The sequence below is a fragment of the Octopus bimaculoides genome, chromosome 7, assembly GCF_001194135.2.
Source record: "Octopus bimaculoides isolate UCB-OBI-ISO-001 chromosome 7, ASM119413v2, whole genome shotgun sequence".
NCBI lineage: Eukaryota > Metazoa > Mollusca > Cephalopoda > Octopoda > Octopodidae > Octopus > Octopus bimaculoides.
Genome location: NC_068987.1, coordinates 8,881,925 through 8,904,343, shown reverse-complemented (window position 1 = coordinate 8,904,343; position 22,419 = coordinate 8,881,925). Strand labels below are relative to the sequence as shown.

General features: G+C 33.6%; 1 protein-coding gene across 12 annotated transcripts in view; it reads left to right on the top strand.

Annotated features, from left to right (window-relative positions):
* The window catches only part of LOC106877289 (liprin-beta-1), a 370,011-nt gene that overhangs the window by 45,851 nt on the left and 301,741 nt on the right, over positions 1-22,419 (top strand). For 11 of the 12 annotated variants that reach the window (XM_052969202.1, XM_052969204.1, XM_052969203.1 and 8 more), the window contains exons 3-4: positions 10,731-10,769; positions 17,172-17,371. In XM_052969202.1, the coding sequence (XP_052825162.1) occupies positions 10,731-10,769; positions 17,172-17,371 (239 nt within the window). The remainder of the gene's footprint in view (positions 1-10,730; positions 10,770-17,171; positions 17,372-22,419) is intronic. The other variant, XM_052969201.1, reaches the window with a different exon arrangement.

The window sequence follows — 22,419 nt, the reverse complement described above, 5'->3', positions numbered from 1 at the left end:
ATATATATATATATATATATATATGAATGTATGGGTGTGTGTGTGTATGTTGCTGTCTCCTGGCTTTGATACTGTGTGATAGCTGTGAGTGACATTGTCATGTAAGTAATGACCTTTGTTTCCAATCTTCCATAAAAGCCTCTGGTCACAGAGAAATATTACCTTCAAAACAGGTGAGGGTTGGTGATAGGATGCCTGTGAGAGCACGGGAAAGTGAATGTTAGATGATGATGATGATGATGATGGTGGTGGTGGTGGTTGTGGTGGTGGTGGTGGTTTTGGTGGTGGTGGTGGTGGTGTAGTAGTAGTAGTAGTAGTAGTAGTAGTAGTAGTAGTAGTAGTAGTAGTAGTAGTAGTAGTAGTAGCAGCAGCAGTAGCAGTAGTACATGTTTGTGTCCCTTTGTTTTGACATTGTGTGATTGTTGTAAATGAATGTCATTAATTTTTAATATTCTGTAAAATCATGACTGGCTATGGGAAAATATTACCTTGCTTGGAATCAGGTAAGAGTTGGCAACAGGAAGGGCATCTGATTGTAGAAACTCTTCCTCAGGTACCTCCATCTGACCCTGGCATCAAAAAGTAAGCATTAAAATGGCAACGATTCTAATGTCATTAACTGTAAGAGTTAGATCCTACAGATGTAGGACAACCTAAAATATGTTAGTGGAAGCAAGCAAGCATTTTGATTTCATTCCAAGGATGCTTATTTTGTATCCCCATCACTTTGTAGATGGCTAAGATAAAATATATTTTTGAAGTATGTACTAAACTGTTGCTGTTAAATACTCTACTAGGACACTGGTTCATTTGGTTTATTTTTTCCTTTTATTTGTGTGTGTGGGGGGTGGAGTGTATTATTTTATAATCTGAAAATTTACAAAATCTTTGTCTTTGTTCATGTCAAATTTTACTGTCGAAAATTGAATAATTTAGTTAAAGATACTAATTCCAAACTTTCAGAGACTTAATGTCTCTTTTTAAACACTCAGCATTGTCGTCTTTGTTAACTCTAATTAACTGAGATTCATTAAACACTAAGGTAATTTCATTTAACAATGTTAAAAAATGCTGTTAAATATTGCCAAAATATGTCAGTGTTTTGTGTGACTGTGTGGTGCGAAGAATGACTGAATACATTGAAATATATTAGTCATGTTATGTTTATCAGTTGACTCGTTGTATATTTTTTCATCAAGGCTTGTGATTAGTGAAAAGGAAACGAGAAAATTTTGACAGCTTACATTGAAAATTTACAGATTTATAAAATTATTATAGACAAAGAAATGTTAAAATATTTTAATCTATTTCCTACTTCTTGAACTTTGCACTATTATAATGTGGAGATTGTACAGAAACCTGGGTGATCAACAATATCTATTGGAGTCCATTCCATTATTGAGTTCAGATCTGTAGATTTGTTGGAATTGGATTTGTTAACTCTGAAGAGTTGGCAAATATAATACTAGTGATTTATTAATGCTTCCAAACCACATGGTTCTGGGTTCAGTTCTACTGCATGGAACATTGGGCAAGTGGCTTCTATAGCCTCAGGCTGACCAAATCCTTGTGAGTGGATTTGTTTGATAGAAACAGAAAGGAACCCATCATGTATGTGTGTGTATATATATATATATATATATATATATATACACATATATACATACATATATCATCATCATCATCGTTTAACATCCGCTTTCCATGCTGGCATGGGTTGGACGGTTTGACTGGGGACTGGTGAGCCAGATGGGTGCACCAGGCTCCAATCTGATCTGGCAGAGTTTCTACAGCTGGATGCCCTTCCTAATGCCAGCCACTCCGAGAGTGTAGTGGGTGCTTTTACGTGCCACTGGCATGAGTGCCAGTCAGGCAGTACTAGCAATGGCCACGCTTAAATGGTGTTTTTACATGTCACTTGCATAGGAGCCAGTCCAGTGGCACTGGCACCACCCTCGCTTGAATGTTGTTTTCTACATACCACCAAGCACAAGTGCCAGTAAGGCGACGTTGGTAACGATCACGCTCGGATGGTGCTTTTTATGTGCCACTGGCATGGGGGCCAGTCAGTGGCTTGCCCTGGCAATGGTCACGCTCAGATGGTACTATATACATACATACATATATATATATATATAAAAATGTAATATTCAAGGATCGAGGTGTAGGAAGAAAGTGAGCTTCAAGCAATCTTGTGTGATTCTTACCTTGAAGAATCTTTTCTTTTCTTTTTGCTAGTTTCTGTAATAATCAAATGTCTCAGTTATAAGAAATAAAGGAAATTAAGTTCAAGTTAGTTGGGTTATTTGAAAAGCAACCAAAAAATACCAGTATACTTTTGACAACAAATATATCAGATAATTTATATTTCTTTTCATTCTCTTCATATTCCATAACTTTTAATTTTTGGCTTGATGCTATAGTATTTAGCATTAAATATATCTCTTTCTTTTCCCTAATCAATAATATTCATTGGCAATCCCGCGGTTATATTTGATATTTGAAGCTATTACAAAATTGTCTCTACATCTGAGTAAATCCTGAAGCCATTTGCCAATATATGATAAAGAGGTGTGTTTTGTTCTTTTGTTTCATTATTAATAATGCATATATAATAATTTTCCCCTGTTATTTGGAAATAGCAGCTAAGTTAGTAGTGGTTATGTAGTTTAATTAGTGTCAGAGGTGAAACTAATTAGATAGTATTGAGTCTAGGATTCTAAGTAGAGGGAGTTTGGTTGATTGTTGGTGACATGAACAAAGATTTTCAACAAATGGATATATATTAAGTATAGTCTAAACCAGTGTTTATCTACTGCAGGGGTTGGGGAACTTTTTTAACCAATTACCCCAAAATATATTTATTTATGCTGACGTTACCCCCTTGATTTGAAAGGGGAAAAAAATCATAGAACCCCTGATCTACTGGGAATCCACATGGTCCTTAGGGGTCCACATAAAATTTTGCTGTTAAAATTTATGTGCAATAAATCAGTTACACTTCTACAATACACAAAATATTTCAAAAATCATTTTTATATTGGTGCAGGAGTGGCTGTGTGGTAAGTGGCTTGCTTACCAACCACATGGTTCCGGGTTCAGTCCCACTGTGTGGCACCTTGGGCAAGTGTCTTCTACTATAGCCTCAGGCCGACCAAAGCCTTGTGAGTGGATTTGGTAGACGAAAACTTAAAGAAGCCTGTCGTATATATGTATATATATATATATATATATATATATATATGTGTGTGTGTGTGTGTGTGTGTGTGTGTATATTTGTGTTTGTGTGTCTGTGTTTGTCCCCCCCACCATCGTTTGACAACTGATGCTGGTGTGTTTACGTCCCTGTAACTTAGCAGTTCGGCAAAAAGAGACCGATAGAATAAGTACTAGGCTTCCAAAGAATAAGTCCTGAAACACGTCAAAGAGTAAATGAGTATTAAACATATTAGATACTACCTTATTTATGAGATGCATGAACATAAATTTGTTTATCATTTTTACTTGTAATTTAATAATAACTAATGTTTTCTTTGAAAAGCTCAGTAGCAGAAAATATGAATCTTATTAATACAGTGTGTTGTGTGAAATGTAAGGTTCATTCATACAATACATCTTACCAAACAAGAATATATTCATGCCCATACCTCCCTCCTCTTCCCTCTATCTATCTATCAAGCTAAAAAGCAGCATATATTAATATGAGAATTAATGCTTGGAAGCTTCTTCAGTATTTAAAGAAAAAAACAAAAGATAATAATAAATCTGAGGAAGTATTTTATAACTAAGCAAATTAAATATTTCAGATAGTTTATTTGTTGCTTTTGAATAAAATTCCTATTAATCTTGTTAATTCTATAATCATCATTCCTTATTCTTTTAAACTAATTTTGTCTTGTTGCTTGGATACTGTATTATCCGTGCTTTGAGGATTTGGGTGGCTCAATGTTCATCACATGTCACATTAAAGAAATAATATAATGATGTCAGTCTTTTCATGTTGAAGATTTCTATAACAAATTCCTTAATTATTAATCATTAAAAAACAATCAATCTTTATTGAAATAAAATTTTCTTATAACAAATTTGAAATGTATATTTGAAAAATATTTGTTTCTTTTTTCATACATTAGCATTTGAATTTAAGATCCATGTGCAATAAACTGTTTAACTTTTAGAGGCCTCACAGAGGGGATGACAAGACCAAGACTTTTGGCAGTTTGCTGTGCTTGAGAAGACACGTTAGACTAAGTAAATACGTGGTTGTCCTTGCACACACGCATGTCCCCTGCATCCCTCTTCAGCTGAGCATTCCTAATCTTGCAGGTTCATGGGCACCAGTGCCATGTAAGAAGCACCCACTACATGTGAAGTGGTTGGCATTAGGAAGGGCATCCATCCATAGAAACCATACCAAAACCAACATGGAGCCCTGGCAGCTCTCCAGCTAAGCAGCTCCTGTCAAACTCTCCAGCTTACACCAACATGGAAAACATGTTGAATGATGATGATGATGATGATGATGATTTAGGCTTTTAGGTGATGGTCACATAATCATATATATAGATAAATGCGCAAAAATAATACAAAATTTCCCTTTTTTTTTTAAAGGTTTCAAGTTGCTGAAATAAATATTATACAGCCTATTGTAAATTGAGTGGTTGGCGTTAGGAAGGGCATCCAGCTGTAGAAACTTTGCTAGACCAGATTGAGTCTGGTGCAGCCTCTGGCTCACCAGTCCTCAATCAAACCGTTCAACCCATGCTAGCATGGAAAGCAGATGTTAAACAATGATGATGATTTCAGTTATATAGACTGTAATAAAGAACAATAAGGTTTGAGTTTGATGTATGAATGTTTGTTGTTATCTCACAGCCATCCAAGCTATGTTAGCAGAAGAAACAAGTATGGAGAATGATAATAATAAATCTCAACTGTATCAAAAATTTTCTATGTTGGGCAGTTTGACAGAATCCAATGACCACAGGACTCTGTGTCAAGCTCTTATGTCAGCTTTGGCATGGTTTCGATGGCTCGATGCCCTTTCTAACATCAACCATTTAACATTTTGTTACTTAAATCCTTCACTCCCTGTGGAGCATATACCTTCAACGACTTTCCTCCACTGCTTGAGTCTGGACTGTTTTCACTGCAATTCCATCAGTATGGGGGAACATCCCCCCTGTAATAATTTTTATGTAAGGCATCACCTTTACCTTTGTAGCAATTGATTATGGTGCTAGTACACCAGTCATTGGGTATGACTCTTTCATGAACAACCTGATTTACAATACGGTCGACTAGACCATAACTCATACCAGCAGTGATTCCTGATGGGCTGGGTGCTTTCCCTGTCTACATACCCTTAATTACTTTAATCTACCAGGGTACTGTCAATTCAGATAGCTGGTCCCTCAATTGGGTCAACATTAGGCAGACTCTTCTCTTCGCATTTTGATTGTGTGTATTCAGTTTCTCTTTTTCTTGAATTTGGGTTTTTAATTTTAGATTTCTTTACACTAAGTTTGAATACACATTCTATGTAGAATTTAATCAAAAAAAAATTTTAATTGAATTTTATTTTTAAAAAAATGTAATTTACTCTTTGTTATTTTAACTGCAACTTATGTCCAAATAGAAATACATATATCAGATATCTAAATGCATTGTGTTGAAGTAATTTTCTTCATTTAATAATTTACTTATAAATTACGATATTGATACTTAATCAAATAGGGTGTGAAATCCTTGAGATGTCAACCATTATAATTAGAATCTAAATTAGCCTAATTTTGAACAAGTTGCTTGTTAAATCTCCTGATGGAATCATTTAATTGCATATAGGAATGTTGTCATTTGTCATTCAATTTCAAATTATATATGTAAATGTTTCTATCATATACCATCTGTTCTTCTGGCAATATTAATCAGTGTTAATATCTTTCAGTGATATTGACACCAATCAGACTGTTAGGAAAGAAAATGTCACGCATGAAAGTTGAGTTGCAGAGCCTCTGAGAAAACCGTGACGCAACCAAATCTGTTTTGTTATATAATATGGATCTCGAAATTCCAACTAATGTTGAATTAATTATTAAAAACTCATTTTGATAACCATTATTATTATTGAAATATTACCCTTGATTGCATACTTTTATTTCAAAGCCAAGTGTTGCATCATAGTTGTGTTGTTGTCGGCAGAATTAATAGATCACCAGGCTTGTGGTAGTTCAATGTATCCTTTCATGTTTTGAGTTCAAATTTGCTGAAGTTGATTTTATCTTTCATCCTTGTAGTGTCAATAAAATAAGTACCAGTCAAGTACTGGTGTTGATTTAATAGACTACATTTCTCTCCTCACCCACAGTGTCAGATAAAATGCAAGACATTATCTTACACTACTGTGGATCGAGAGGGACATCGTCTGTTATGTTCTCGTTTCATATCCTGGTGAGATCCACTTTGCTTTCATCTCTATTAAAGTATCAACCAAGTACTGGGATTGATATAATCAACAAATCCTCACACAAATTTCAATCCTTGTTCTAATATTAGAAACAATTATTGTTGTTGCAGTTATTATTAAGTTGTGGAGAGGCAGAGATCGGTGGATACTTGACAAAATGCCTTTCTGCAGTTAGTTTCAATCTCTTAATATTCTGAGTGTGAATATTCTATTTCTTCCTAATGAACTTTTGGCTTTGTGCCACTGTTATAAATAATTGTCATTGTTTGAAATGATATCTGGAAATCACCAGATTATATGATTTGTGGCTAGTTTGGTGCTCCATCACTAAGTAGTTTTGTTTCTTTTTATAAATTGTTAAGCAGAGCTGGAAAGACTTCCTGGTTCCTGTTTAATAAATGGCAAAGTGCCCTTCATTAAATGCACAAAGGCTACATAATTAATGTACTGATCTTTTGACCCATGCACATTAAGTTCAAACTGTCGTAGATATTGAACTGATCCCTTAGAAAATGTACATTCATTAATTCACTAACGTCAATCAAACTATTCCCTAAATTGTTTCCACTTTCATTTCATGGTTTGATATATCTACAGCATGAAGGTTATATCTTAGTGAAAAAGTAATTGAGAACATGTAAAATATGTTGAATTAACCAACTGTGTCAGTGTGAACAAATTAGATGTAAAATTGAGTTGGCTCATTGGAGGGAAATAATTTCACTATAAGAACTTAGGTTTCAGTCAGCTCCAGTGAGGATTTCTAATTGGGCTGTTAATAAGCTAAAGAACAGGTTTTGTCTAATTTGAACTACAGTTTATAGAGTTGGTGCTAAATGATGCAAATAAAGAAAAGCTAATCATAAAATTGTTGATACAGAAGAAAAATTAGAATGAACAAATGAATGAAGGTTACAATGTTGACAATATTATTTTCTTTTCTATTATTTCTTTCATCTACTCTGATATCATTTACCACAATATTGATTTTTTTTTTTCGTGTGTGTGTTATTTCACAAGAGATAAAAATTTTCCTACTATTTTAGACAAGATGTGGCATTTCTATCAGTTTGTATATTGTTGTATATGTAACATAGCCAAATCTTTAAAATGTTAAGACCATAGGGAAAAATAAAATCTATGTATAGGTTTATTAATGAATTTGTATTAAGCTGCTCTGTCACTGTGGACTAACAATTAACAAACAAAATTTGAGTCATGACATTGAAAATATCTGGTCAGATGTGGAATATTAATAAAATAACTATTAATATCAGTTTTTTATTATCATTTTTCTAATTATCAGATAGTATAAAATCAAGGGATTGATTTTGTTCTTCATAACCATAATGTTGATAAAATAAGTACTGGTAATATACTGGGGACCAACACAATTGACTATAGTTGTTTCCTAACATTGATCTTGTGATTTGTCTATACATATATATATATATATATATATATATATATATATATATATATATGATGGACTCTCCCGTCGTTAGACAACGCATGAAGTTTCTTATTGAACAACTACACAGATGATTTGTTTATAGTGGTCTGTGTACACATAAGCTCACTCCCTCCATCAAATCGACATTACCTGTACAGGTGCAATGGGTTCCCTGTGTTAGATGATGAAATGGTCACAGAGCAACGTGAAATGAAGTGCTTTGCTCAAGAGCACAATGCAATGCCCGGTCTGGGAATGGCACCCATGATCTCACAATCGTGAGTTAACACCTTAACCACTAAGCCATGTGCCTTTACATATATATTGGCAAAAGTAGAAATTATAATGAACTTTAATTAAAACACACATTTTTACACACATTTTATTGCATTGTTGGGTTCTTTATTTTTTTTCAAAAGAAAACAATAACGGACTGAGAACACTAAAAAAAAACTAAACCAGAATACCTTGCCATATTTAATTTCATCTTTGTCAGTTATGAGTTCAAATCCTTTCAGTAGTATTGTCTAGTCCAGTGGTTCTCAACCTCTTTAATATCTGGGCCAGATCCAAAACCTAGATTTAGTGGTTTAGCTTAAAGAGACTGATAGAATAAACACCAGACTTAAAAATAAGCACTGGGGTCAATTTGTTCAACTAAACCCTTCAAGGTGGTGCTCCAGCATGACTGGAGTTCAGTGAGAGAAACAAGTAAAAAGTAAATGAATAAAATATAAACAAGAGCTCTCAGAGAGTGCAAACCTCCGCCAAGGCAACATCAACGTCCTTTCAACGATTAACCAGAGATAATTTTTAAAATGAGAATATCTGAAATATATTCAACTGTTCTCAAACGAAAATACTAAAAATGACCCTGACCACTCTCAAAAATTAAGTAAAAAAAAACGGAAAACTAATCCAGAATCCTTGTCCGGTAGCAAATCAATCCCAAAATCTAATCAGTTTGTGCCAGTCATGAGGCCAAACATCCCTAAAAGTTTCATCCAAATCCATCCTGCTGTTCTTGAGATATCTTGTCCATGGACAAACACAACTGAAAACAATACCTCCACCTTCACTAAGGTGGAGGTAATAAAACAAGAGTATTGTGAGTGTGTGTTTGTGTGCATGCTTGCATTACATTGAATTGCATAGTTTATTTTCAATTAAAAAAAACTGATTGAGATAAATGTCCTCAATGTCTAATGAAATTTTTGTATTGGTCACTATAATTTGTTGTTATTTGTTAATAACTGTACTGGAGAAAATCTATTTTTTAATTGATTTTCTTACTTTCATTTTGGCTTTACAGAATTTTGCTCAAAGCATTTTACAAGCTTTGTCTTCAAAAAGAAAGGCGAGAGAATGTTAGTGCGATTTGAAATTTCTTTTCTTAATTTCGGTTTCTCACTTTCTACTCCCCATACATTGTACTCATAAAATAATTGTACTCTCTTGTACAAATAATATTTTTTTTATTTTAAACTTTTAAAAATATGACAATAGCTGAGGAAGATTTCTCAGTAAATGTCAAAATGTTATACCTGACAATTGAAAAATTCTTCTAAGCAAGTGACTTACTTAAATTTACAGTTACGTCTGTATAATGTTATGTCTGTTTTCTTTGGGTTATTTGTAATAGACTTTTGTAGCTGTCTTTTCAACCAAATATCAGATTATTTGTTAGTAATTTTCTTCTTATTTTCAACATCATTATTTCAAAGAATTTTCTTTGAATTGTCTGCATTTGCAAATATGAAAAGTGTAACAATACTTTTCAGACTCATTAAAATAATGATATATTTTTTTGCTTCAAGTTATCAACACTTTACTCTTCTTTTTCCATGTCAGCATGGATTGATGAGTTTGGTGTATATCAAACCCTCACTTGCTTTCATCTTATACCATCTTGTTTTTGTGGCTCAACATTTTGAAATCTGTACAATTCTGTACATTTTGAGATCTGTACAATTCCCATAATGATCACATGTTTGTTATCTATCATTTTCAAGATTTAAAAAACAAAAAAATTAACGGTCCTAATTGTTTTCTGTACATTTAGTAAATTGTGTGATATTCAGCAAATTATATCTTTGCAACATTATATGCTGGGTCCCCATTTACATTTGTAATAAATGCATTATAAAGAAACAACTTCCCAGACAGCAGAAAATTCTCAATACCTCTATCTCAAATCCCTAACTTTGCCATTATTTGGAAAGTTCACTATCGTTATAGTTTGTCATCGTCATCATCATCATCATCACCATTTAATATCATTTTTTCTATACTGGCATGGGTTGTGCATGTATAAAATGTGTTTGTATATTTATACTATTTGTATAAATAAATATATCACTTTTACTTAATACTGAAGTAGTTTCTTCTAACTTCTTGCATAATTTCTGCTTCGTTATATTAATGTTGATATTTTGGTGCAATACTCAAAATTCCTGCAAAGTTGTTACAAAGATACAAAAGTAGATTCTTTGTGTCATTACTAGGTTGTTATTTTTTTCCCCACTGAATACTAATACAGGCAAAAAAAAAAAGTGTATCAGAATTTTCAATGAAACAACATAATTCTTTTTTGGAAAAAATAAGTATTTAATGTAATAGAGAGCAGAACATGAACAGTTCTAAAATAAGCTGACATAATCAGTGATGTGAATAAATTTAATACTCTAAGTAAAGCAGAGACAAAATGTCGGTTTGATAATGGTTTTAAACTTGATTATTATAGACAATATATATATATCTGTTGAATACAAAAGAAATTACACAGCTTTAATTTTGCAAATTCCTTTCCAGTATACTCTCAGCCACCTCCTGAGAAACAAAAATTTTCTGGTAAGGCATTGAATCAATTTCCTTTAAGAACAGCACACCTTCTCTTTTTTTCCATATTTGCTTACTCAGCTATCATTGTTTCATCACTTTCATTGAAATATTAAAAGTCTTAGCTCATACATGCACTAATTTCATAGTTTATCATCATAATTTCAATAAATTAATTATTCATTACATGCAACAGAAGCTGTAATATATTAAAATAACCATCTGTGTAACATAATGTAAATACATCACAAAAAGCAATTTTACTATGGTGTTTCATCATCATTGTCATCATTTAACATCTGCTTTCCATGCTGGCATGGGTTGGACAGTTTGGCAAGTCAGGAGGCTGCACCAGACTCCAATCTGATCTGGCAAGGTTTCTACAGTTGGATGCCCTTCCTAACTCCAACCACTCTGAGAGTGTTGTAGGTGCTTTTTACATGTCATTGGCATAGGAGCCAGTCAGACGGCACTGGCATCAGCCATGCTTGAATGATGTTTTTTACATGCCACTTGCACTGGCCACACTCAAATGGTATTTTTTATATGACACTGGCACAGATGCCAGTCAGGCGGCACTGGCATTGGCCATGCCCGAATGGTGCTTTATATGTACCACTGGCACAGGTCCCAGTCATGTAGTACTGGCATCAACCACACTGAAATATCTCTCATGGGACATGCCACATTTAAAAATGCAATATGTATTGGAGGCAGAAGGAAATCGTCCTAGCAGTGGCTGTTAAGAATGCTACATGCATTTCTGTCTCATTGACCATTGTCAGTAGCATGTACTCACAGTAACCACATGCTAAGACGAAATCTGTCACCACTGACACAGAAAAACTGTGAATGAACAATCACCAGTATTGTGAATAGCCACATGGCTGAATAATAATCCATTATGTGCAACAGAAACAGCATTAATAGATTAAAATAGTTATCTAATGTAAAAACACTGCAAAAAAGCAAATTTACTGCAGAATTGCATATCTAACATTCTCATCAGTTGCAACTTGGATGATTTTCGTCTGCCTCTGATAAAAAAATTATGCTTTAAATGCTGTATGGCCACAAGTGATATCCATGGACAAATATTACAGTAAATTAAAATTTGCTTTTCATGATGTATTTACACTATGAATACAAATGGCTAAATTAGTTATTGTTATGACATTAATTGATATGAATTAAAGAGAGCAGTTTATAAAATGGATAACAATGGTGATGGAAACATGTTAGCAACATCTTTATTGTTATTTAGCCCTAATTCAACTCCGTTCCAGTAAACCTACTCTCCGTGGAGTGCCGGTCCTAAGAATCCTGCCCTTTACTTGGGTATTATGTATCTAAAATGTGGAAGATAGTTAATAAACAGCCTGGGCTGCGTCTTAAAAGGAAATTATTTTCCAGTTAATCTCATTTGTAATTCTTGTATGAGAATATAATGGAGTAATAAAGGTTTTTCTGTTTTTTTTTGTTTTTTTTATCTTCAAGTTGAACAGAAAATATCTGTGATAGAACATCACATGCTTACTTTGTCCTTTTTGTTAACACTAACATGTCTTCAACTAATATGCTTCTAATGATTTATCTAACCACTTTTTTTTTCACTCTTTATGCTTTCATTTATATTTTTAATTGCACATTTAAAAAAAAAAATATTTTAATTTTCAGAAAATTTCCTGTAGGAAGTAAAATTATATTCTAGTTGCAAAATATTTACATGTGTACATGCACACATACACCACCACCACCAACAACAGCAACAACAACAACAACAACACCACCACCATCATCATCATCATCATCATCCACTTTTCCACTCTTACATGGGTCAGACAGAATTTCGTAAGGCAGATTTTTCTATGGCCAGTTGCCCTTACCAGGATGCCTTCACTTGGATACCCTTACCATGCAAGATAGCACTTCCTTGTTACTGGACATGTTTTCATGAAAGAGTTTAAACAATGGAACTTCAATTTTTGGTAAACGGCCAGATATTTTTTTTAATGAGTTGATGACTTCAAGAAGCTGATCACTAATGTTCTTTGAACAAATATAAAAATTGCCTGATTGTTGGCAAAAACTTGACCACTTAAATAAAATTCACAAATACTTGATAACATCAACAAGAAATTAATCAATCAGGGTTGATGATTGCAATCAATCACCCACTAAGATAAGGTCTTTCAAGAAGGCAGGAAGTTGATGGTAGAAAGGAAACGGTGCGACATCTCATCAGCTGCTATTTGGCAATCAGCTGTTAGATTTGACAGTTAGATTTGACGGTTAGATTTGTCAATTATGGAGAGCTGAAATACAAAAGATCTGAAATGCTACTGATTTAAAAACTATTTATATGACACTCCTCCCCTCTCTCTCATAGTTACAGAATTAGTCTTCACCATTGTATAAAAAGACTCTTTTTTTCCCACCCCTCTGTAGTTCCCTGTTGGACCATCATGCCCAATTCAGTCTTAGAAATAGACAACATATGAATGAGAAGCAGAAGTCTTAACTTCTTTCATCTATTCATTTACTCCCACCATTCATTTGTTTTTGAAAAATCTTATATTTTAGAAGGATTTTTTTTATTGAATATTATTTTTAAAGTTTATTTCTTTGTTATATTATTTTATGGAGAGTTTACATTTAATTTCATTCATTAATTAAAAATTTGAATACCTGTTAAGCAAATCTGACATAGCTGCATTATAACTATTTTAAATATTTGAAAATTTAATTGTAACTTTAAAAACTCATTAACAATAATTTTAACTTACAAGCAATATTTAACTTCAATTCAAACAATAGCTGTAGATATTCTTAATAATTTGTCACACTCAAAAAAAAACATGTTAATTATTTTACTTCTAAAATAACTTTAAAAGCTAATGCAATTTATGACGAAACTACCTGAAGCTATTAAATATAAATTTTTCATAATAATTACAGCTAATTTTTTTTCCAGCAATCAGGAAAGTATATTAACCAGTCGATTATATTACTGCAAATCTGAAAAATATTATTTAATAATCAGATTGATAAAATATTGCTTTTGATGCTCATGCTAAGCACTATTATTTGTTATATTTGTTATATAATTTGTTATATATGTATTACATATTTGTTATATATGTATTACAACAACAATTTGTTTCTACTTTTAAATAATCTATTTCCACAGACATTTCAAAGCATATTGACTATTTTAAATTCTTTCTCAAATGAAGAGAATTGATATTGCCTGTAAAACACATGCACTGGTTCTGTTTCACTTCTTCACTCAATTGGTTAATCATTCAGTTAATCAATCAGTTATGTTTGTCAAATCCCTTGTAGCATCATTCACTGGTTCTTCAATGCCATGCTCTTTCTAACTTCAGGTCAGTTTGAGATCAGTCTCAGCTATGATTATTGGTGGTTTGTACACTTGATATTTAAATTGATTTTGATAGGAGAGGAGAAATTTCCAAAGTAATGCAAATCTCGTGGAAAAGATTGGGTTAAATGTCTAGCATGACGGTTGGGGGTAAATGTCTTTGAACAGAAATGGAAGTTCAGCTCTTGACATTGTATTAGTGAGTGTTGTTTTGTTGTTGTTTGTGTGGTTTTGTTGTTGTTTAGTCCCAGATTAGCCATCCCTCTTTGAGCAGACCCATGACCCTTATATGGGGTGAGGAGGATAGCTATCAGATACTACATTATCCAGTATATTTCACTTTCCCTTAAGACAGTAGGGCATGATTCGAAGGAGACTCAGCTGCTATTTCTAGCATGTACAGGCTCCTTTGTTGGCTTGTTGAGAGAATGGAAGTTATTATTGTGGTTGTTGTTCTTCAGCTTGAGGTCAGCCCTGATGAAGCAAAATCATGATCAAAGACAATCCAGTCTGACTGCCCCATATTTATTATATGACAGGGACTACCATTGCTCACTGTGTCCCTCTCTCCTCTAAGGTGATACAAAGTAATTTGAAGATTTGGCTGTCATTTCTGCCAGATTGAGAGATCACATTGAGGCTCCTTCATTAGCTCAAGTGCATCCTTGTTTGTCAAATAAGTGAGAGAGAGAGAGAGGGAAAGAAAGAGAGTGAATGAGAAGTGAAAGAGAGAGAGAGAGAGAGAGAGAGAGAGAGAGAGTGAATGAATGAAAAGTGAAAGAGACAGAGAGAGAGTGAGAGAGTGTGTGTTGTGTGGTGTGTGTAGTATATTTTAGTGCGGTGTGTATTTGTATTTTATAAATGCTCAGCAGGTTTTCGGTCACAAAATATTTATTGGAAAAGCCACACTTATCAACTGTTTATTTAACTTAATTCATCTAAATACTGGTAGTGCACACACAATGGAATTTGAACTTGAAAATTCTTTACCATTTCTTAGAAATATATTTCCTAATTTCATTATAGCAGGGAATGAAAATCCAGTCTGTTTTAACCTCTGTCTGAAATCTAGTGTGTGACACTCTGCTGTTATTACATTTAAGACCTATATCCTTGACTTAACTGGATGTTTTTGTAGTCTTTACTGCACTAGTTAACATTTAACAGATGGCTTTGAACTTAACAGCCTCTTTTATTTTTCCTTTTATTCAATATTCTATAGACGTAGGGCTCATATATAATAGTATGATAAACATATATTAACATATAAGGTTACTTTCCAGTCCTTGATAAAATTTGAAAATAAAATTATTTAAAATTATTTTGATTCAATTTTCATTTTCTTATATAATATTTAATATTGATTTCAAATTCTGGGCCAAAGCCAGCAAGTTCGGGGAAGAGGGCAAGTCAGTTACATCGACCTCAGTACTCAACTGGTACTCTATTTATCAACCCTAAAAGAATGAAAAGCAGTTGACCTCGGTGGAATTTGAACTCAGAATGTTCTGCCAGTTTGTTGTCATATTTAATATTAAATTCTGTTCATAATTAAAGAAATGAAAGAATACAAAAATAAAAGCAAAATGAAAACTTTAATTTAAAATATATGTTACATTCTATAAACAAAAAGATGTTGTGCCACCTTCTGGAAGCCTGATAAGGAACCATAATTTCAGATGCCTTAAATTTAGAGAAATGGTCAGCTGCACTAAATGTACAGGAATAGTTAATGATAAGACATCTGGGAAATAAAATCCCATGAATGTTTCAGATATCTCACCAGATGTAGTTGATAATTTGTGTTAATTAAGTCACTTAACAAGTGGTGGAGATAGACTGTAGTAGTGAAAGTAAAAATAAAAGAAAGGGCTCCAATACATAAGGAAACAATTGATAACAAAAGGCTTCTCTCTTCATATAAAAAAAAAGCAAGGCTATCTGCATACGAAAGAAGTGTGATGCTGTATGGGACATGATTGGTAGTAAATGTGCAGTCTTCAGAATAGGTACAGGCAGAGCTGTGGGGTTACAAAGCTTGTTTTGCAACCATGTGGTTTTGGGTTCTATCCCAGCATGGTCTGGGACAAGGCTGACCAATACCTTGTGAATGTGGTGGATGGAAATGGTGTGGAAGCATGTCATATATATATGTGTGTGTGTGCGTGTGTGTATATCTTTGTATTTGTCCCACTGTCGCTGCTTGACAACTAGTGTTAGTTTGTTTACATCCTTGTAGCTTTGTGGCTTGGCAAAAAGACCAATTGAATAAGTACCAGGCTTTAAAAAAGAAGTGCTGGGGGATGGACAATTTGTGCAACTAACCCCTAAGCCTTTCAAGATGGTGCTGTAGCATGGTGACAGTTCAATAACTGAATCAATTAAAACATAAAAAAAGAATCTATGAAGAAATGACATGTATATATGTTGGCTATAGATTAAATCAATGTTCAGTTGAAAAGGGCATTTAGCCTTTGTTTTTTTTCTACTGTAGGCACAAGGCCCGAAATTTTTGGGGAGGAGGCCAGTCAATTAGATTGACCCCAGTATGCAACTGGTACTTAATTTATCAACCCTGAAAGGATGAAAGGCAAAGTTGACCTCAGCGGAATTTGAACTCAGAAGGTCTTTTTTTTTCTGGGGGGATTACGTTATTTAAGGGCTTCTTTGTTTAAGATGACAGAGTATGATTTATGGGATGTTTGGTTACTCTTTCTAGCACATTAAGTGACTATATATAGTTTCTCTTGTCAGTTTAGTGTAAAATTCTTGCTTCAGGTGTGGGATTTTCTCTTCAGGTGAGACACTTAACTGTCATTGTTTTAAGTCATCATGTTCTATATTAAGCATCAGATCATCAGAAAACCAAATTTAATGTTTTGTTTAGAGATTAGGCAGAGTTGTTTTTCATTTACTTACCATGCAAATCTGATTTCCAAACACTGAAGTTAGAAAGCAGTTGCTTTATTTAGAATATGCCATTTGTTATTAAAACTTTTGAACATATCATTTTTTGAAATTTCTTTCAGGTACAAAACGTGAATATCGAAACAGCAATTTAGCTACAAGACCTACAGTGAAGGGCCGTTTACAGAATGCCAGAGCTATATTCCTATTGGAAGATTTAAAAGGAACTTTGGAGCAATGTGAAAATAAGCAGCAAATCCTGGAGCATGCTTCTTCAAGTGCATTAAAATTTCTAAGAGAGTGGCTTGAAGATGAAAGTCTGGTGAGAGATAATTTAATAATGTATTTTTATTCTTATTAATTTTAGCATTTTCTTTTTATTTCCTAATGTTTCTGATTGAACTCAACTATGGTGGTTTGTTTTATTCTACATAAAATTCATTGTGTTTTGTCTTTGAACTCATTAAACAATACTAAGTTCCTGCCTTCTCCTTTCCAGCATACTGATCTTGACGCTACAGATCTCTTGAGGACCATTCTACTGCAGTATTTCATTCTTAGTCATGTTTTTAAATACAATTCTATTCATCCTGCTGTGAAGCATTAAGACTATTATTTTATTTTTATTTCTTCATTGAGATCAAAGTTGTCAGTGTCCAGAACTATTGTTTTCAGGTCCATATCTCCTGTGATACTATCTCAACGAATAGGATGCAAACAAGAAAATTGCAGCAAAGCTGCATGATAGTGGCTGTCAGACATGGCATGCACACCACCACATTACTTGTTTGACAGTGCATTTTCATTCTCTTCCATTTTATTTTAACATGCACATTGCATTTTTATTCTTCTCTTCTGTTTTATTTCGACACGTGCATTGCGTTTTTATCCTCTTCTTCCATTTTACAAATTCAGTGTGCACATGTGCATTGCATGTTCATACTTCATTTTCCGGTTCCTACTCAAAACTGTTTACAAATCACAACCGTCTCACGAACCTGTGTTCGTGAGGTGCGCTTCACACTCCGATGGATGTGGAAAGATAGTTTCTTTTTTTATACATATTTGTTATCCACCTACATTTCTACTTCTTCACTGAGTTCATATCTAATATTTAGCACCCCTCTATGTGGTTTGTATAGTTTTCATGAGTCATTCCACCCAAACCTAGATTTTTCATTGCCCATTTGAACAAATGAGAGTATGGGGCCCCTGAAGCATTTAGGTTAAAAAGTAGAAGCAAATAAATATAAATAAATAAAAAATAACTCTGGAAGTTGTTGAAATAATAAATCTAGAAAGTTCAAACTGAGAGAGAAAATTTTAAAAAAAGGGAAAACTCTAGAAGTTTATAGTTAGGAGCAAAATATTTTATAGACAATGTGCTGTATGTAAAACATGTTTACATTTTAATATAAGTGTATTTAATTAGTGGGAGTTAATTGAGCCATTATTATCTTGATAAGATACTTCTGAACCAGAATTTAAATGTTAAAATTAAGTAATTTGCCTTATTCTGGAAGAACTGTGATAAAGAAAGAATGGGCGGTTGTGTAATTTTGGAGTGTTGTTCTTTTCAAAGAACATCTGACTGACTTCACTAAAACTTGAAAGACAAAATGATTATTGTTGTTGTTGTTGTTGTTTCATGAAGCATTTTGGAAAGTATTATCATCTGAAGAAATTAGCAATATTAAGGAGAAAATAAAGAAATTTCTCTTTCTCTTCTTCATCATGCTTTCTTTCTCACTTATTCTTTCATAAACTGTTTCTCTCCTTTTCATATATTCTCTCTCTCTCTCTCTCCCTCGCTCTGCCAAGTTCTTTTTCTTTTCTTCCTCTTCCATATTTCCCCTCTGTTTTGTTTTTGAGACTTCTCTATATTATTTGGATATAGAGGATGATAGGCATTTTGATGAGATTTTTACTAGTATTTTAACTGTCTACATATATTATTTACTTATTTCCCATATCTCTCTCCTCTCTCTCCCCCTCTCTCTCCTCTCCCTCCCCCCTCTCTCTCACACACACACACACACACACACACATACACATCTGTTTGTATCAAAAGTGCAAGCAACTGTTACGCAGCAATTTGGTAATTTCCTGCCCCTATCTTCTTTTGTTTTATTGCAGATGTTCTTATTTAAACACTTATCCAAGGTAGACCTTTTATCTCAATGAAACAAATATTACATCTGGATATTTCACACATGTGCATAAAGTAATGATGTTTTTACTATCAATATGTCCACCTTCCATTTATGAAATGAGGGTTAAATCTGTTACAATGAATATTTAGCTTTCGTAAAGGTAAAATGGTAAGAATGAATGTTGAGGTTATTATACCGGCATGTATTGTGTTGCAAGATTTTGGTAACTTAGTTGGTTTATTCTTCAACTTACAACAAAAGTTCAAAGTAGGGGGCCATAGTGTTGCACCATCTGAAGCTGCCTTTCTGCCAGTTCTTTGATCCCATGATAATACTAGTCCTTATTCTTCGTGGTGAAGAACTCCTTCACTGAAGCTTCTACCTCTTCTCGGTTGATGAAACATCATGAGTGCAGGAAGTGGGCCATGGATTGGAACAAGTTGTAAACCGAGGGAGATATTTTTCTGCAATTCTAACATTCATAAGCAGTCATTAAGCAAGAGGCAGCTTCCGGAATCTGTCTCCTAACATGTACATTTCAAACGTAAGGTGATGCTTTGTATCAGGTGGAATTACGATGGGATAATTCACTACAAGTTCATTCCAGACAGTCAAACCAGTGTTCTGAACATCTGGAGTGGACATGTGCCATTCAGTGGCAAAAATATCTGACATTGCTTAAAAGAAAGTGACCTCGTCTACGACAACGTAACACAAGACCCCACACTGCTCGAATGACTTGAGATAAACTCCAGGAACTTGAAGGAACTGAACTGATGCCACACCCAGCATATTGTCCAGACCTAGCCCTAAAGAACTGATCCATGGACTGGAATCCATGGATCACTTGATGCTGCAATCTCTCTCATTTTCAGGTTTGGTGTTGTTTTCAATTAGATGTATCATCTTCATTGTGTCTGGTCCCTGTTTGTACACAATGCATTTTCTAATGAAAATGATGATTGGACATGTGATATAATGTTCAGGTGTGGCTGTGTGCTTAAGAAACTCCACATGGTTTTGGGTTCAGTCCTACTGTATGATATCTTGGGCAAGTGTCTTCTACTTTACCTCAGGGATGACCAAAGCTTTGTGAATGGATTTGGTGGACAGAAACTTAAAGAAGCCCATTGTATATGTAAATATATATGTATACATATGTGTGTATGTTTGTATTTCTTTGTCTTGAAAACTTTAAATGAAGAGTGAAATATTTACTTATTAATGGGTATAACAAAGTTATTCATATACTGGCTACCACTAGTTTCATATAAGAATGCAGACACTAAGTGGGTCTATAGAAAATTTCTACATTCATTAGGTATAGTTAAACCATCTGATTTTATAACTATGGATGCATTTGTTATTCAAACACAGGCCTGATGAATGTAGGATTTTTCTGAAAGTAGTTGTAATCTGCATAGTTATAACTATCAGTAAGTAAATATCACATATTTCACCTATAGAATTGTATACTTGAAAAATATCTATGGTAGAAGCATATCAGAAAAATAGTTTGTTTAGAATAGTGTTTGGTGTTAAGAATAATAGCCAACATTTAAAATGACATGCAAATATAAGAGTTTCTTATAGATTTCAGCTATTGTTGCTTGCATAGTAAAATAGATACTAACATAAATATTGTCTCCAACTTGAAATGCAATTGCTTTCTTTTCTTCCTTTTAATAACTACCATTTTGTCAGCCAATCTATTTTTTTTGTTTTTGTTATGGGGCATATACAAATTTATCAAGGTACCATATACCATATTTTTAGTGAATAGCCATATTACTCTTATGAATATCACAGCCTTTAATCTAAGCCACTTAATATACTTTGCTCTGAACCCAGCTCAGTAAATCATCTACAGGTTTCAGAATCCGAAAAATTCATTCTACATATATTAGCATTACAATAATTGTCTATTTACATGCATGAGACTCTGTTTTGTGTGTATGTCTGTGTATATGGGAGTGAGTGTGTTAGTGTATATGTGTCTGAAAGTGTGAGATGATCGAAGTGTTCAGAAACGATCAACCCTATTCTTTTCCAGCAGCCACCGAGTGTTTTCCCCATATTATTTTATCTCTCTATCATTTTTTTCTTATTTTTCTTACCTAATTCATTCATTTATTTATTTATTTTTTTCGTTTCCTTTCTTTTTTCTTTCTGAAATCGTAGACGACAGGAAACAGTTTTAAACTGATAATTTTCTCCCAGTAAAAATGTGTCATTACTTAGCATTCATTGAAATTGATTGCATGTTCCTAATATAACAGATGAAAAGGCAGTCAATGTTCTATTTGTTGTTGATAGCATTCAATCAAAATAAAATAAACAAGCAGATATAAAAGAAAAAAAAAATAGTAGGAAAGAAAAATTGGTTTTATCGATGTTTCATGCAACTCGACTCCCACTGTAGTAATGTGTAACATATCTTATTCAGAATAGGCACTGAGATGTTATCCTAAAAACCCAGTCTAGGTGAGAAAGGATTAATTGATTCCTACCATGTTTGACATAAATTCATTCTACTTTGAGCGATTTTTACTTTTAAAAATTTATGTTGGGATGGTATTTTGTTTGTATTTTTGCTTTTTTATGCATGTGAAAAACTGTAAAAACAAACATCTTCATTCAATATATATGTTCTTTGTGTGTGTGTGTGTGTGTGAAAGAGAGAGCAGTGTTTTGTTGATGTTGGATTTTTTCAGCAATAGGATTAGTAAAGCAATAATTCTATTAAAACCTTTGTCCTTTTATGAAGACTTCCAAACTGTATTGATGGTTGAGAAAATGACAACAACTTGAATTAACAAGGTTTTGTAGTTATTGACTTGTTGGTTTCACTGTTTTGTATTTGTTTTCTTTCTCTACTCTTTTACTCTTTTACTTGTTTCAGTCATTTGACTGTGGTCATGCTGGAGCACCGCCTTTAGTCGAGCAAATCGACCCCAGGACTTATTCTTTAGAAGCCTAGTACTTATTCTATCAGTCTCTTTTGCCGAACTGCTAAGTTACGGGGACGTAAACACACCAGCATTGGTTGTCAAGCGATGTTGGGGGGACAAACACAGACACACAAACAAACACACAGACATATATGTATATATGGAGCCTGGTGTTGCCATCCGGTTTCATCAGTCCTCAGTCAAATCGTCCAACCCATGCTAGCATGGAAAGCGGACGTTAAACGATGATGATGATGATGATATAT